The sequence below is a fragment of the Genypterus blacodes genome, unplaced genomic scaffold (genome assembly GCF_046128005.1).
Source record: "Genypterus blacodes isolate CSIRO-AG114 ecotype Tasmania unplaced genomic scaffold, CSIRO-AGI_Gbla_v1 ptg000003l_1, whole genome shotgun sequence".
In the NCBI taxonomy this organism is placed as follows: domain Eukaryota; kingdom Metazoa; phylum Chordata; class Actinopteri; order Ophidiiformes; family Ophidiidae; genus Genypterus; species Genypterus blacodes.
Genome location: NW_027466817.1, coordinates 4,701,586 through 4,719,250, shown reverse-complemented (window position 1 = coordinate 4,719,250; position 17,665 = coordinate 4,701,586). Strand labels below are relative to the sequence as shown.

General features: G+C 40.5%; 1 protein-coding gene across 1 annotated transcript in view; it reads right to left on the bottom strand.

The window, feature by feature from the left end:
• kirrel3b (kirre like nephrin family adhesion molecule 3b) overlaps positions 1-17,665 on the bottom strand; it is a 150,657-nt gene that overhangs the window by 31,122 nt on the left and 101,870 nt on the right. The window contains exons 4-5 of the mRNA XM_076143268.1: positions 10,562-10,731; positions 5,398-5,548 (exon numbers count right to left, since the gene is read on the bottom strand). Coding sequence (XP_075999383.1) covers positions 5,398-5,548; positions 10,562-10,731 — 321 coding nt within the window. The remainder of the gene's footprint in view (positions 1-5,397; positions 5,549-10,561; positions 10,732-17,665) is intronic.

Below are 17,665 nucleotides of genomic sequence, written 5' to 3'. Positions count from 1 at the left end.
TTTGCTTGATTAAGCGGGAAGAGCAAGTCGGTGAGCCAGCTATCACAAACACATCCTCCCCAATCGCACATCTGCATGTTCTTTATTAATTAGTCTCAACAAATGACATTCATTTCCCCCCCACATAGCTCAGCTTGTTTGCAATGCAAACACATGAGGAAACCTTGGCTTGGCTTGTCCCTTGTGTATTAATTTCCCCACTAAGTCTTTGAAAACATCTTTGGATGTGGGGCAAAGCTCCAGTGATGTGCAGCTGGATTAGAAACATTTGAGAAATACATGAAGCTGTGTGATGAGTGGGAGGCGGTGTGGCATGCAGCGATGGCATCATATTTCATTGCAGGGGTGTTGTCGGCGTATTTACACTGATTAAAAGTCTACAGGGTATAATGTAAGTTAACAGCATCTTCAGGTAGTCACCCCTCTGCTATCAAATAATTACAGTAAACTAATAAGATGGTATGGACGACTAGTGTCAGCCGTCTATCCAGGGCTCTGAATCACCTCTGTTGGCATCCAATCCCTCTCATTTGGCAGAATCACCAGCATACACTGTATTTAGAAACTAAATTGTCCAACCCAAGGTCAGATAACTGAGTGAGGATCAAAATGCTGAGGTGGATGTAAATCATGAGCATGAATATGAAGATGAAATGAAATACTGTGGTGAAATGCATTGGATTTGGGCTGGCTTAAGCTGTGCTGCTCCGTGCCAGATTGTGTGTAGATTACTCTTATTTGGATGAGGCTGAGAGAAAAAAGGCATCTAAGCTTATAGCTGAGTGGAATTTAAAATGTGGACAAGGGCAGCAAGACAGAGAATATATTAATTGCTTTCGTTTCCGGTAATGTCTGAATAAACCAAAGGGTTAATTGGATACCTCACGTCAGGAAAAGAAATAATAACTGCAAGACCCCAGAGAATGTGCGTTCATTTAAATGCATAAATGAACAGATCCCATGAATGAAAATGCTACAAAAATATAGTTTCAGGTCTTAAAATGAGACCTGATTGCACACGGGTCAGTTTCGTTCGTAAAACCTCCTAGATTTCTAAACTGCTAGACGAGTGTCCATATTTTCCCCACCTGGGAGTCTATAGTTAGACACTTCTCTTTAGACTTACAAAACAGAATTCTACCCAAGTCTACAAGTCTAGAGGGACATTGGGTCCAGTACAATGTTACAGTCAAAGGATAGAAGCTGGGCTGGTCCAAGCTTTTTCGGGGGCCCTAAGCAATTTCGGAAATTATCCACCCCCAACCACTTTGACTAATAACGAGCAACACTCAAGACCACGTGATTGTGCAGGCATGAGACCAAGACATGCAGAGGAAGATGGAATGGATTTTTCAATTTTCTTTTTCAAGTATACTGGTAACGACCTCAATTTACAAAAATTGATCAAAGGATGTTCCAGGATACAATGTTATGTCTTGTCTTAAACAAGGTCAAGTTTATTGTCACATCGCAATTACATCAGGCCTAAAAGTGTGTAAAACTCCCCACAATTCAGTTTAGGCATGACGTATAGAGATTAGGTAATGTGAAGAATAGAAACAATGAAAATAATAATATGACAATTAATAAGAAGAATATCTAGAAAACAAATAAACTGAACTCAAGAAAAGTTACTAGACAATAGTGTCTATACATAATGTACAAAGGAGAAAGTATACAGTGAGAAAGGTATTGGACAGTAAGGGCGTGTTTACTTGTTATTATCCTGTGCGACCGTTTTGCATGGATAATTACCTGACATGATTATTGTCCTGCTCATCTGAAGGATATGTCATTTGATGGTGACAACATTTTCTTCTGCCTTGACTTGGACAATGATGGAACATATGGGCACAGCAATAAAGCACTGAGCTTCTCTTCATCGCTGCCATCACCAAGCATCACTGCATGCGTGTGACAGCAGCAGTATGATGTTGAACAGTCTGTTGCTTGGAAAATTTACTTTACTTTTCCCAAACAAAGCTACACGAACTGGTCCAATGGTTTTAACTAGCTTTGCAAACAATATTACAAAGCTATAACAATAATACAAAAAGAGTGGCTTGAGTAATAATGCATATTTATCATATGAATATTTTCAATAAATCTGCAAAAAGGCATTGTGCGGTCAGCAGGGAAAGACCCTCGCCTCCATCACAGTGATAATCCATAATCATTACATGGTATAAGGGTGTTATACAATCCACTTGACCTGCATGTCGGTGGATTGCGGGAGGAAACTATAGGACACCCACACAACACTGAATTAATCTCCTTTTTAAAAAAATGGATTAGATCAAAGACCAATACCAGATTTTTTTTAGAAATGCAAACTCACCCTGACGTTTGCGAAAATGCTCCAGCTTGATTTTAGACTCTATCAGTGCACAGAACTAGATGATCAGAACTGTAAAAGCAATTGCAATGTTCTTATTGCAATTAATGATTATAAACATCATTTGTCCTATTTTGCTTGAAATGCTTGAAATGTTGCCTTGTATAAGATGCTAATTTTGTGCTAAGAATATGTGAGCATATCTACAAGTCTTCAATTTGTTGAAAGGCACAGAAAACCTCAATCTTTCGCTCTTACGTAATCTTAACTTCACATGACCTGATTTATACTGCATGACACCATGATGATGTCATTGCTGGAACTTCAGACTACAATTTTCTGTCTAGAAGCACAGAACAATGGCACTGCAGCTGTGTCTGAAGTGATACCTAAAAGAACATTAACGTACAATGATATTTTAACGGAAGAGACGGACAGTGTTACAATTATTTCACAAAAGGAGCTATTGCTTTGATACTGTAAGTAGGTTGACTCATGAAAAGAGCTATACTGTGGTCAGAAATGGAGGAAAGGCAGTTTTAAAGCTGCTAGGTCCATATAGATAATACATATTCTGCACATCTTTTGACAGCACTTTTTTCCTTTGCCTGAAGCTGTTGTGTTTTGTCTTTTTCCTTATCATGATTGCGTTTGACAGGTGTGTTTTCAAAGACACATTTCACAAATTCATGAACAATTAACACAAAAATCAATTAACACAGCTCTTACTGAATACTAAGCACCAGTCCCATCACCACACTTTGAAATGTGTCAAAGATATTCACGCTTCATATGAGCCAATAGTGCACTTGCAAGCAGCGAACTGTTCAGATTAATTACCCTTGTAATGCCCTCTGTATTTTGCATATTGTGTTCAAACAACAGCAGTAGAAGGGTGATGACTAGCCGTATCTGAAACCAAATTGATGATGAGGTCAATACGGTCAATCCTTTATGAGCCTTTGTGTCGGCAAATGTGTATTCCACATTGTGGGAAAGCTGTGTGACCACATAAATAAACAGGAAAATGATGAAACGACATCAGAAACATTACTCTGAATGCTCTTTGTTGTATTATTATTATTATTCTTTTTCCTTTTTCTTTTCACCATTGCAGAGGGCTGCAAGTCTCTGTCCAGTCGGTCAATCTGATGTGCTTGATACTGTACTTGAACACTCCTTCCTGGCTATACCTCCTCTATATAACAACATATAGTTCTTATCAATTCAATATTTACCATTCAGTAATCCAGCCACACTGCCCCCTGTGGAGGTGTAATAAGCTACGCCAGACCTATTGTATATGGGGGCTGTTGCTTCTAGAAATGCAGGAGGGGGTGTATGTCTGCTGCTGTTCCACTTGTCAATGCTCCATCACTTATTCATCCAACACCTGTTCTCATTGTAACAGTATGAGCCTGGCAGAAGCGTGACCGGGTTCTACTTTCTGGTCACCTACTTTGCAAAGCACACTGCATTCATACCGTAAATGGCCTCACGGGGATAGAGAGGCGCTACATGACGGCATGATACTCCATTCATGTCGTCAGTATGTTAACATGCACAATAAAGCTTTTATACAGCTCTGATAAGGCAATAAATCAAAATCATAATCGATGTTGGCGTTCTCCAGGTAACAGACATGAATGGAGTGAAATGAAGTCGATATAGGCAAGCATGTAAAGAACGGTGTAGGCACTGCATGCTTCTCCTCACAAGCAGTTCAACAGTGAATCATCTACATTCAGTATATGACAGAATCCTACAAACTCATTTAATCTCAACTTCAGTCCAGCGTGCTTGTAAACATACTGAAGGTTATCGCAGTAAATGCAATTTCATAACAACATCAACTGTCATCAAACTGTCATGTACCGAGACGTGTGGGTGTGGATAATCACAGGTGTCGGCTTTACACATAATTTAAAATGGTCAGTGGTGGCACGAACAGGTTGTGCTGAACGTTCGCAGTACCTGTCACGGGATGAGTGAGGCTAAGCACTTACGCCATGTGAATCTCAACAATTAGTTTCCGCTGTCGCTCATTTAGATCCCACACTGGGAAAACTGTTTCAAGGAGCTTTAATTGAGGAAAGAGCACATTTTGGAATGCTAATTACAAATGTGTTGCACTCATTTTTCAGGGTTGAATGATATATTCAGAGGCGAGGACGACACTATGATAGCGAGCATTCATCACAGACACATCATTACACGTACATAGTGACAAATCAGTTAACACGTGGGCTGACGCCCCCCTTTAACTACACGATAATAAAATGACGAGGACAAACTGCAAGGGTTGCAAACACTAACAACTGTTAATCATTCCTTACACTCATGCCTGACTTGGCTCGATCGTGCTGCGCCCGCTCGTGCAATGCCTGCCTCTTGTGGTGTACATAATGAAAAGAATGGAGCCGTCAGTCATAATGGCTCTCTAAATAGCATTTTCTGCTTTATTAGTCATACTTAATGGTGTCGAAGGGGCTGTGAGTGGTGCAAAATCCCTTTGTTCAGAGCCTAGCTCTGACTGTGAACTGTTCCCGATTCAAAAAAGATTCCCTGACAATTGAAGCTGAATGCATTTTACACGCTGGGCTTACTTTGCCTTTTTTAGACGGGAAATTGTACGCACTCACATCAGAAAGATTGATGGCATGGGCAAGGAAGTAAAAGAGGTGGACTGTGCATCGTGCTAGCAGACAGGTAGATGCACAACGCAGACAATTCTCATTCATTTTACACAGACAGCTCCTTTGATATTTTAAATGCTGCATGGCCACACCATCCACCCACTTACAGGCCGTGAATGCAAAATGAATGCCAATTATAAACATCCACCAGAGCTTAAAATAGATGTTTACAGGGAATTAGCCATGTGTGCTTTTCTGACAGTTTCAAGCCTCTGTATGTAGAGACTACTGAGTAATGTCATGAGTGATTTTCCCCATCTGTACTGATAAATGAGGGACATTGAGTAACAATAACAACTAACACCAAACACAACACTGAGACAGAAAGGAGGACAGGGAGTGAGGAAATAGAAGAGTTGCACTTACGTTGGATGTCAATGGTAACGCTGGTCTCCTTGCCATTGGGGACTGCCTTGTTAGAGGCCTTGCAGATGATCTGCTGACCCGTCTCGATGTTGGATGGCGATAGGTAGAGCGTGCTCACAGTGCTCTCTCTCCTTCCATCCCGAAGCAACGTCTGTGTAGAATGAAAGCAGACTGAGTGAAGTAGAAAGCAAGAAAGACAACATGTGTTCGAGCTCTGAATTATAGATACATCATTTCCATAAGTACATAAGTTGTTTTTTTTTCACTAAAGCTAAACGAGTTCAGCAGATGCATTTTGTTGGAGAGGGTGTACAACTGCAAAATTGGTAGCAAATTATGAATACACACTGTGTCCCTCAAGGAATTGGAAACAAAATAGCAGAACACACTGTAGTTTTACTCGAAGACTGATTGATGTGAAAAAAGGACAAATATGTTTTTGAGCCTGTGTGTGTGTGTGTGTGTGTGTGTGTGGAGAGCTGTGCTCTAGTGCATGGCTTGTCATACACCACAAAGGAAATCAATCTTCTTTTCAGCATTCATCCTTTGAGCCCCGTATTGTGGGAGCCATATGGAATCGCTTGGTAGCGCTCGGTAGCTCTCACCCTGCCTCACACTCGGGGGAGGGCTATGAGAGTCTATGTTAACCAGTGCGGGACAGCACAGAGTCACTGACTAGAACAAATTGGTTGGGCAACAGGGCACAGTGTGGTCAACCACAAAGTCAAGATGCATTTCTCTGCCATCACTTTAAAGGAGGCTCGCTGTTGCTGTGTACTTTGTGGACCAGAAGGAGCTGAAACAAGGGTTTGATCCTCAAAGTCAGGACTACACTGATATTTCCTTAAGTTGAATTCTCAGATCACACTTTCAAATAAGGGGGAACATTCTGTTCTGTCTCAAAATATACACAACATATTGGCGTTCAACAAATACATTTTCTTTCCCAAAATGTTGTACGACTTTCCTCTTGTGATATTTCAGTCAACAACACATTGTGGATATTGCAGGGAAAAGCCCTTGATCGGAGGCAAATCAAGGCTCGCTCCTGTGAACGACACTTAGTATGTATGAACTCTTCAAAAAACTTGATACATCACAGAGCCCAGAGAGATGACAAGCAGACTAAATATCTGGACTTGGAGTTCAAATACTGCAATATGAAATGTGTTGTGACTGGCAATGAGGACCCAGCCAGGGAGAACGCAGCCAATGAAAGCTACAGCCAATGAGAACGCCGGACAAGGGGTGAAGGGAATTAAGGAAGAGGAGCTGCAAATCAGCACATAAACAACTTGCATCTCAAGCGTCTTGTGGAGATCAATTTTCAGAAGAAGTAGTGATTTCATATCCAGACAGGCCTGTCGAGGTTTCCTCCTGGTGAAAGCCGTTGTCGTTCGCCCCTCTCCCTCCCTTACCTACCATTCTCATATTCTGTCAACCACGACTTCAATACGCAATTACAAAACAGAAAGCTGTGTATTGTGAAAAGTACAGATGTGGTGATATATTTGTACATTGCATCTAAACCAACCAACATATGTGATATTGGAATGACTTTAATACTAATATCCTGTTTCTGTGCAATAATTGCCATTTTTGAATGGTGGAAATTGTAAATGCCATCCACGAGTCTGTAGCCCATTTGTATGTGAAGAGCAGAACTCTGATGAAATTCCTGCTTGTGTGTGAATCATTCTTAAAGCTGAACACGTTAGCTGTCAAACGTGGGAAGTGTCAATGTAATATCTCTTCTGACACAATCAGGATTGTTTCCCTCGTCACTCTAGACTTGTCTGAAGTCATTAGGAGGATAGCTTCCATATCCTTTTTCTGTAGGGTTGCTCCAAAGTTCATTCAGCCACCGATTCCAATTCACATCTCTAATTTATTTTCTCAGCAGACTGTTTAATTTATGCAGAAAGTATGTATCTAACGAAGCTGCATGATTATCACACTACACCTACTTTATGCGCTCTGTACAACAAATCAATTTAGAATGCTGATACAAAAAAAACTGCCAGAGCATTAACATATTATAAAATAATAATTGTGTGAATATATTCATATCCTAATATGGCAAATTCATTTGTACATCCCAGTATTTTGTAGTGTGTCAAGGTTTTGTTCTGCCATGTTAGTTATGCAGAGTTTCAGTTAAGGTTTCTGTTTTATAAGTGAGAGACTTTTGCATGGAGATAGCAGTTTATGACAATGAAAAATAGCACAAAATCATCAAAAATGTATGGTGGCTTTTGCCGCGAAGAAAATAAAAAAGGTTTTTATTATGTGTTTTAATTGAAAAATGCAAGGACAAACTTCTACAAACTTTGGATGTCTTATGTAGATATATTTTAATTTAAGACGGATTTAGATCTAATCTAATCTTAATACTGAATATCCCTTCTGTAATTACTGTCAGTGGCAAACTGACGCCCTTGGTGACCAAACTATGCTCAAAACACATGATCAGCACATTTATGTAAACATATGTCTTCAATTTTCCCTTAACTCCTAAAGTCTATATTTGAAAGTCCACGGGAAACATACAAAATGCTTCCGTAGCGCATCTTCTGTGATCCATTCAAGCCCTCTGGTCTTATATCATAAATGTAAAACACAGAATGTAAAATGAAAATGACCTGCAGAGACCTGGTAGGCATGCAGGGAGAGCCTTGATTAGGTTAGTAATAAGGAATGTACGAGGGGAAGGCCACAGGGATTCATTTGAATTTACCAAGTAAGCAAAAACACAATAATTTATACACCATTAATATTCTGCTGTTCATTCAACAAGCCTTTGATATGCTCAAAGATCAAATGTATCTTAGGGGTCAATTCTATCAGCCATTTTTTTAAATTCTAGAGTCTAGACCAAAGGATTTATTTTACTGAGCATTAATAACTCTTAAAAAGTGAGACTCTGTCAGAACATTGTGCTCAGTATTCCTTCTTAAGTGATATGTACCTTTATGTGATTTCCTCTGCTAAGTAAGATTAAATTGGCTTCCAGTTTCTTTTGATTAAGGTAAATGCCTACTCACCCCTAAATTAAGATAACTTCTTAATTCATGGAATTGATCTTCATAACATATCTTTTCTTTTTATTTCAATGAAGAATAAATGGGAAAAAGATTAACTATGGCGATATAATCTTTGGAGATCTTTTAAAACAGATGCACTGAATAATACTCATGCTGAAATGAAAGAGCCCTTGCACTTATTATGCAGGAGAATACAGCAGTCTAAAAATGAAACACAATTGAAATGTCGAGGCCAAACTCAAAATTGAACAGTTATATAGTCAGACTGACGGATAGATAGATAGATAGATAGATAGATAGATAGATAGATAGATAGATAGATAGATAGATAGATAGATAGATAGATAGATAGATAGATAGATAGATAGATAGATAGATAGATAGATAGATACTTAAGTTATCCCTTGGGGAAAGTCAAGAAAACAAAACTAGAAAAACAGCTAACATTTTTTACTTCAACACGGAGGATATGTGACAAAAGAAGCACAAACAACAGCTCATAAAAATGTCATTATTTATTTAGTTTTAAACCTCCTAACCCTGATACACTACCTCAGTGTTCTATTCGCCTTCAAGCCACCTGAGCTTTGACAGAAAGGTGTTGCACTCAGCTCTCAGGGACAGGAATACATCATGTTTTGCAAATGATTTGTTGCAGCATTCCTGTTTTTAAGTATCATGCTGCAAGTGTATGCAAGTCAAAATCACACCTCAGACCTGAAGGCTGCATATTAACAGCAGGCCTTTGACGACATTCACTGAGAAGGACCACTGGATGGGTTTTTTGAGTGTGTTTCAATATTCCTCATCCATTTCCCAGCCACCAACTAGCATTTACTCCTTATGTCCTTGCTTACTTCTTCTGGAGTAGTCAACAACTATTTATTCCGATGAAAAATATAACTTTGCTTCCTTAATCAGTGTTGAATGTACTGAAATACCACATTCCGCCACGGTCTCACCGCACTGATACACTTTAACCACTGGTCCAGTAAATAGTTTCTAATGGATGGCAGAGATGAGGTTGAGTAGGCCTTTTGCCGCTGTGCATTAGCTGTGGGTCAGAACTATCATTAGACTTGACACCATCAGGAAGGACATTCCTGTGACTCCTCCAGCACATCTGCTCACATTACTCGTCTTCATCTGTGGGATATGAGAAGACCATCAGAGCAGATGATTATGCTTACAAAATGTCCCCCCACTGCTCTTCAGACCCAAAAAAGAGTCATTTCCTTTTAATCGAACCCATTGCTTTTTAATGGCGGGCAATAGAGATAAGATGGAAGAGGGACATACTTGGGCTCGGTGCAGATGTGTGAGCATCCATCAGCTAGGACCAGCACAGAATGACCTCATATCTGCCTTCACCTAGAAAGGAAGTGAAGGCAGGAAGCACGCTCTCCACCCGCCATTAACAAGCGGTACCTCCGGCAATGACTTTATTCAAATCGGCCTAGTGCCATACCCCTCCCAATCAATGGCATTTATCTGAACAAAAAGCAGATAATGGGATGAGGCAGTGCTGGGAGTGAAGCAAGGCGGGAGAGGTGTTCATACTCTAAAGTGGCCCATCCCTTAAGGTCCTTTGTTTAAATGGATATAGACCATGATGATGTCGATTGCATAATGAGTCTAGCAGGTTAAGATAGAGGGTAAGATTACCATGATACCAGGAGGATACATAGACGTGAACAGTGGCTCTTGCGTACAGTGCCAACCAAACCAGGAACGCAATCTGTCATCGACAAGGTTCAGACACTGCACAGGAAGTGATAGAGGCAAAAACACCGGAAAATGGCAGTGATGCTCGCACGATCTTACCATCTGCTCATCTGAGTTGATTTGTTTTCTTGCTAGTTATTCCTTTGTAATCCTAAAAACAACCTGGATTTTCGAGGGATTTCAGTTTCGAAAAAGCAGCCTGGATGCTGGAGCAAAAGCCCTCTCTGGTAATCACTGTGAAACATCCAAAGTACCTATCTGCCGCGAAAAATCTTGGGCTTTCAGTAGAGAGACTACATTCACACACTGCACAGCTGCCAAGTTAGACTCTCCTCCCCCACCCATCCACTCTCACACTCACCCCATCCGTTATACAAACCTGGTATGACACACACCTCAATGCTTACCTTGGAGTACATGGCCCCATTGAGGACCTCTCCATTACGGATCCAGATGATTGAGGCTGCGGGTTTGGCATTGTCAGCGTGGCAGGTCAGATTGAGTGGGTCGCCAGCCCTGAGGCTCACCACCGGCCCACCACTGATGACCGGGTCCTCAGGGGGGACTATTGACAGAGAGAGAGAGAGAGAGAGAGAGACAGAGAGAGAGAGAAAGAGAGAGAGAGAGAGAGACAGAGACAGAGCGATTAGTATTAACAATATTATTATTATAAGCAAATCTAACATATAATACTGGTTTATTTTACTGTTAACTGTTGGTGAAGTAAGTACGCAATCAAGTTATCATAAAATCTGTAAATACAGGACAAAATTATGAGGAGATAAATATAATATACATTGATATGATGATGACAGATGATGTGATTCAGTCTTGCTTCATTTGTCTTGTACACCACATTTATAGACCAAACTACTTAACAGTTATGATGGCTATGATAAGACAATCGTGAATATAAATGCCGCTTACACAGGTTATACCCATATAATGAGAGTGCTTATGATAATAATACTGCACAAATATTTGGTTGCTGAAAACAAATGATTATTTTATGCTCCTTTTCTCGTGGTTAAAAGTCAAAGTCTTTTCTTTTTGGCTTCCAATTGTGAGATGATAATGAGCTCCCAGTAAGAAATGTTAAGTGATAAATTAGTGATAGATATTATTAATGTGAGATGTGACAAATCTTTGCAGGATTCACAGTGTGATACTATAAATAATCCCGCCTTCACGTTCAAAGCAGATGTGATTTCCACATAGAATGAAGCATTAAAATCAATTCAGTCTATTGAATGACATCGCACCTCCATGTGTTTATTTCATTTCTCTTTATTTCTCAGCTTTGTCAACTTCAACAGAGAGAGGCAGGCGGCACTATAACTTAAATGGCACTGATCAAAGTTAACTTCTTCTTCCTTTTTTTTGTATCGCTGAAACTGCAGTGAATTATTGATTAACTCAAGTGCTCATTACAATGCAGATCTAGGGCAAGATGAAATCAAAGGCTGCAGGCAGCTGCCAAATTCCCCTGCAAAAGCATCATGTTTGGAAGGAGGGCTGTTAAGGTTTAGATTTATGTTTATGAATGAACAGAGAAAAGGTGCATTGGAATACTGTTGGCTTCCTTTAATGACAATAGATATAAAAGTGATTTTATGGCAAACATAAATGCGAGTGCAGGGCCAGATGGGCGTGCATAGAGATTCCCATGATGCTCACTCTTGGATAAGTGTGTTTCTAATTATAAAGGAATAATGATGTGTAACAACTCATTCCTTGAGGAAATAGTCAGGTCTGAAATAATAGTTAGATAGAAGGTAATACAGGACATTGAGGAACAGCAAGCACAGTGTTTTCAGATCCTGGACAGTTTGCTTAGTTTCAGACTAAAGACTAAATTGATATAATGTTGCATTTACACATTGGTTTGGTCCAAGTGAACCAGAATATATCTACATATACTGCATATGTACAAAAAGACTTGAGGGAGGGTGACAATGTCAAGACAGAAAGATGTGTTCTTCGCCAGAATAGCCAAAAGACGCGGAGCAATGCAAGAGTGGGAATACCCAGTTGTCTTCATTATTTAGACCAAGCAGTGGTCAATCAGCTGTGAAGTTTACTTTTTGTGAACCACTTACACGCCTCTGGTGGTCACATCATAAAGACATTGATGTGCACTCGAGTGACCCCCCCAAAAAAACTGCCATGGGTGAGTCTGACTGAACTGGAGTAAACTGCGTAGGTGTGAAGGCAGCAGAACACAAACACTTGTCAAGAAGAGACTCATGTTTGCTCTTCAAATGCTGTTGATGAGTATAATTTCACATATTTTGTTTTTATGACTAATGCTTTTCCATTACATACAATTGTTGACAAACAAACTGTTTGTCCAGATGTTCACATGTCGTGGTCATCAGTGCCAGTGACAAACTCTGAGTCAGAGCAATCTGGGAACAGAAAAGATTGGACCTCTCCAGTCGAGTCTGACAAAGAAAACAAGAGAATACCCTGGCTAGACCAGATAATAGAAGTAATTCTGCTGCATTTTAAACACAATGCCCACTCACTGGTTCCTATGGCGTCTAAGTTTGAAGTGTAGCGTCTAAGTGTGAAGTGTAGTCTCTATTCTGCTTGGCTGTTCCGGCAGCCTTTCATCTGTTTTTCATTAATATGCAAAAGGGTTTGGAGAGAAGGCAGAGGAATCTCAGGTCAGCACTAGCAGATCAGACAACAGACTATGCTGATCCAGGCAAGTAGGGAAGACTCTCTGTGAGAATACGGTCACCTTCTGCTCCTTTATCAGCAATTGGAAAGAAGGTCAGGAAGATCGCATTAGTTTATTTTCCTTGGAATAGCATTACTCTGCTGTATGCAAAAGAAAGTGGGAGCATGTGAAAAGCATAATGAGCTGGGACAGGCCTCCCATTGTTCTTAAAGCAAATGGAAAAGATGTGAGGCTCAGTGATAGCATTATGACAGCTGATTGTAAAGATCTAGTTATTAGCTTGCTGTCAGTGCTGTCTTGCAGGCACGACTGATTTTTTTTTATGAGATGTCAAACGTATAAAGGGAGACAAAAGCATATTTTATTTATTTTTGTTTATTTCTTTTAATGGGACGGGTGCTTGGAAAACCACAGGAATGATGTCTAACAGTGTGTGACTGACATAACACACACTTACACACAACCAGTGAGGAGATTTTTTAAAATCTATTATGCTAAAAACTGATCTAAAATATGCACAAAAATTGCCCAAACTGAGACTTTTTACATGAACAATAAACATCCTCATTAATACCCTGTATGCTTTAAGAACAAATACGTTCTCTAAACTGGTCAGGATGCAAATTCAACTGATCAATACGACGATATGCTTGCATATGATGTACATGTCTCTTAAAGTATGAGTATAATAACTTAGTCAGCCATGTTATTTATTGTATGGTATGGCTGTGAGGTCACCGGCAGACATACCAAGGCACTGCTACACTCTCCCTCCATGTCTCCAGCAAGGTAGGTGTGCATTGTAAATGGAAACAGAGAATTGGCATGCCTGGCTTATACATCTATACCTTGTCTTTGTCTGTCCTTTGTCTGTGTATGAGGTCTTATGTGACTGCCAATGCAGAGAGAGTCGTGACAGGCTGTTTACTCCTCACCGTGTAATGCTGGGGGTCGTTTCAAGTTGGACTCGATCGGGACAGCCTGGATGAGGATGGAGTCTGTTTTCTAAGCCTATACAGTCACTCTCAGGTGGGATGTTAAAGCATTCCAATCCCTCCTTACACCCTTTCCGCCAAATTTTCATTGGTGTTTCTTTATTTCTTTATGTTTTCATTGCAAATTGAATCATAAAAAGCGACGGTAATTGATATTTTCATGTGTCAAACACAGGGGGTGCTTAATATCAGAAATGAATGGTTTCACTCATTGTGCATTCTGTCTCCCTGGCAGCCAAATTCGGAGCTGATCCGTCATTAATGTCTTTTTCGGTACGGTTATGTGAGAATTTACTCATTCATCACTGTGTTCACCTCTTTATTCAGTTCTGTGTGAGTTCAGATAAGTAAGTGATTATTACACAGCAGAAAGCCAAGCAGGTAGGTCAGGTGCTGTATTCTCCTCACTGATAGCCTAGCGCTTGCTGAAGAATTGCGGGGATCTGAACCAATAACCTCACATCAGCCCACTACACATACAAGATAAAGGAGGCAGGAACGCAGCCTTTTCTCTTCCACTAAAACCTTCCTCTCAGAGAGGCCTATGACTGCCAGGTCTGTCAGTTATAGAGAGGCCAGGCCCTGAACTTGAATCAGCCATCATCATTACTGCACTGTTTGCAAACTCGGCAGTCCCTAATGGTCCTAAATTAGCTCTTTACTGCAGCTATTCAATGGATTTGGAATAAGTAGTATGGTCAGTGGTACAGATTGATCGCTCCTCTTTTAATTACAGGGCTGACTCACTGCAAACCCACTTCTTTTTACACGAGGATAATAATGTAATGCTTTTAACACTTTCACACTCAGTCGTATATTAACTATATATACTGCATGCATCAGCAGTCCATTGATACTTGTGCAGACAAATGCTTACGTCCAGTAATATCTAAGTGATTGAGCATATTTGTTGTGGTTACTGTGGCCTATAACTGCTTGATATTCAGAGTATAACAGCATCTGATTTTGCACGTTTCAATTTCAAGCAATTATTTCATTTTTTTCAATTTCAGCAAGAACGCTACATGTCGGTCATGACTTTCATTAGCTTGTCCCAGTTCCTGAGACGGTTCCTTTTTAGTGTTAGAATTTTATGGACGCGCATCACCTCATCGAGTATGAGATAAGACCAGTGCTTCATTTTATTTATTTCCGTAAAAAGCCCACCTCGGATGGTTCAATCAGAGAAAAACAGTGATGTCAGAAAGCCTGGATTTCAGTGAGATCATTTAGTTTTACTGCATAATCAAAGATATCCATAAATGAAACCAAGGCATATTGATGTGTAATTAACTCAGCAGCGCTGGGCAGTAAGTCTGTCACCACCAAGAGGGGCCTATATAAACTTGGGGGTCATAAAGCTGCCTTTTGTCCCATGATACATATCAATTCTCCAAATAGCTGGCATAAAATTTCCCAAACACAAAACATTAAGTCTTACTTTTCTGAGGGGAAGCTGATGGTATGCTTGGCAACCGACTGAGAAATCATCTTGTCTGACTACAACTGTTTTTGCTCAACTTCAAACCGGTTTTATGTGGAAGTTGAAAGTAAGTAGGACATTTACTGAAAGACAATGTTCAGGTACCCAGACTTCATTTGAGAATTATCATTTACCTTCCCCACTCCATTTCACTTTCCCTGATAACATAACTCTATTTATTTACTTACTAATAGCATAGTTTTTAGTTACTTTGCGGATTACGGCATTAAGCATTAAATTAATAATTTTAGGTTCTGTTCCAGAGCCTTTTTAAATTTATCCAAAGAGTTTCAGAATCGAAAAAGAAATCGGAGAAGTTACTCTGGTGTAGCACTCTTGTGTAAGCCTTCAACTAACCTTAAAGAATGAATAACTTAATTGAAATTGACATCTCCATTGATCTGCATCTCTGTGGGCCTGAAATGTACAACATGTTGATGCAGCAGTAACTCTCTGGTGGAAACCCTTCTTGCAAGAAGAATTCATGCAGAACAACTCTGAAGGCAGAACTTCAGCTTGTACTCCGCTGTGGTATAAGCGGTATAGCGTAAGTCAAGCACATGCGTACTTCTGCCTCCCACAGCTTTATAGCCAAAACATATGATGAGATTTTTTTCCCGAAAGCAAGCAATAAAATCCTCCCTGTGAACGAGGGAGAAAAGTAATTTGGAGGCAAATAAATGAGGGAGCTCTCCTCTTAAGGAGCAGGATGAATGAGGGGAGCGGAGGACGGTGCCGTATAGCTGCTGTAGTGCCGCGCTTTCAGCAGACATGCCCTGAACCACAATGAGCTTCCTGACTCGCCTGTCTATTTCAGAGGAGCGCTTGCACGGGCCGCCTGTCACCTCGTTGCGACAGTTTGAAGAGTTTGTGATAGATAGATCAAGAAAAAGAGTAGACAAGTAGGAGAGTAGAGGAATACCCGGTGCAGGTGGATGCAAGAGACATGGATGGCTCGCTGGCCCAAATCAACGGCCCTCTTCATGTGCTGTCAATGTACAACTGTTTGAAAGTCAGATGATTCTCCACCATGCTTTCGCTCACACACACACACACACACACACACACACACACACACACACACGGTAAGAAACAGCGAATGAATGTAAACATGTCTCTTCCCTGGCTCCTCAACGATCACCTATGATGACGGCTATCACAAACACAAACAGAAGAGCAGTTGAAGATTGTGTGTGTGAAGAAGTTGAAGAATTCATTTATTGCTCTGCCAAGAAGAAGCGCACACAGCATGCGGTGTGCCACTGTTTTGGAGAAAGGGAAGAATTGGGGCAGTATTTACAGGCGAGAATCAGCAGATAATGACATTGGGCGATTTTTGAAGTGAGAGTGGGATGCAAGGAGAGAATTCTTCATGTCTACAGGAGAGTAGATTGGAATGGTGGTGTACACTATTTACACGATTTGGAGGCAATTTTTATGCAAGGCCCATAGCAGTACCACAAGCATAAACATTGTTAATATGCATGTATACAGAAAATCAATCCATTAGTAATCCTGTGAGAATATTGGTGTTATGCCGGACCAGTTGGATGGTGTGGGATAGTGTGTGTATATGTGTGTGTGTGTGTGAGGGGAGATAAGATGAGGAGTGGTGAGATGCCAGAACTGTCAGAGCCATGCAGAGTCTGCTCCGTCATAGTGCAGCCATGTGCAGTCCCAGAAGCTGCTCTCCACAGATTGGGAGAGTACTGCCACCCGGCTGTGTTATATTACTATGCATAAGTGTGTGTCTGTGTGTGTGTGTGAGAGAGAGAGAGAGAGAGAGGGAGAGCTAGGGTAGGAGGCGAGGGCATCCGGAGCCAAGTTTCATAAGTAAAAGAACATTCCTATTTCCAGATATTTCCAGTTAGCACACCTTATGGTTTTGTATTTATCTTATTGCCAATTAGTTTGAGGAGAACAATTCCAGAGAGCAGAAGCAAACTTTTTTTGCTATGTAGTGTGAATTAAAATCAACTTAGCACCTGTACACAGCCGGTGCTGTTGTTTTGCAAAAGCACAGATGTAGCCGTGTCATTTCTCCTCCTTCTGGTGAAACGCCGAGAGAGAAAAAAACATCCTACATGCAGTCTGTCTGCCATAATCATGCACCTGTCTCTGCATCTCCGATATCATAGATGTAGTTATCGTTCCATCTCACTTTTCAGATGAAATACTGGGAAAGGCAATGTAATATAAATGTACCGCTCGCATTTTCTCTTAAAAAGCCTGCCGATCAGGACACCTTATCTCTCACTACTTCAGCTGAGATGCTTGGCTGGACCTAAATTGACTTTTGTAGGAGACAAATTGTTTATTTACACAGTTCTGGACA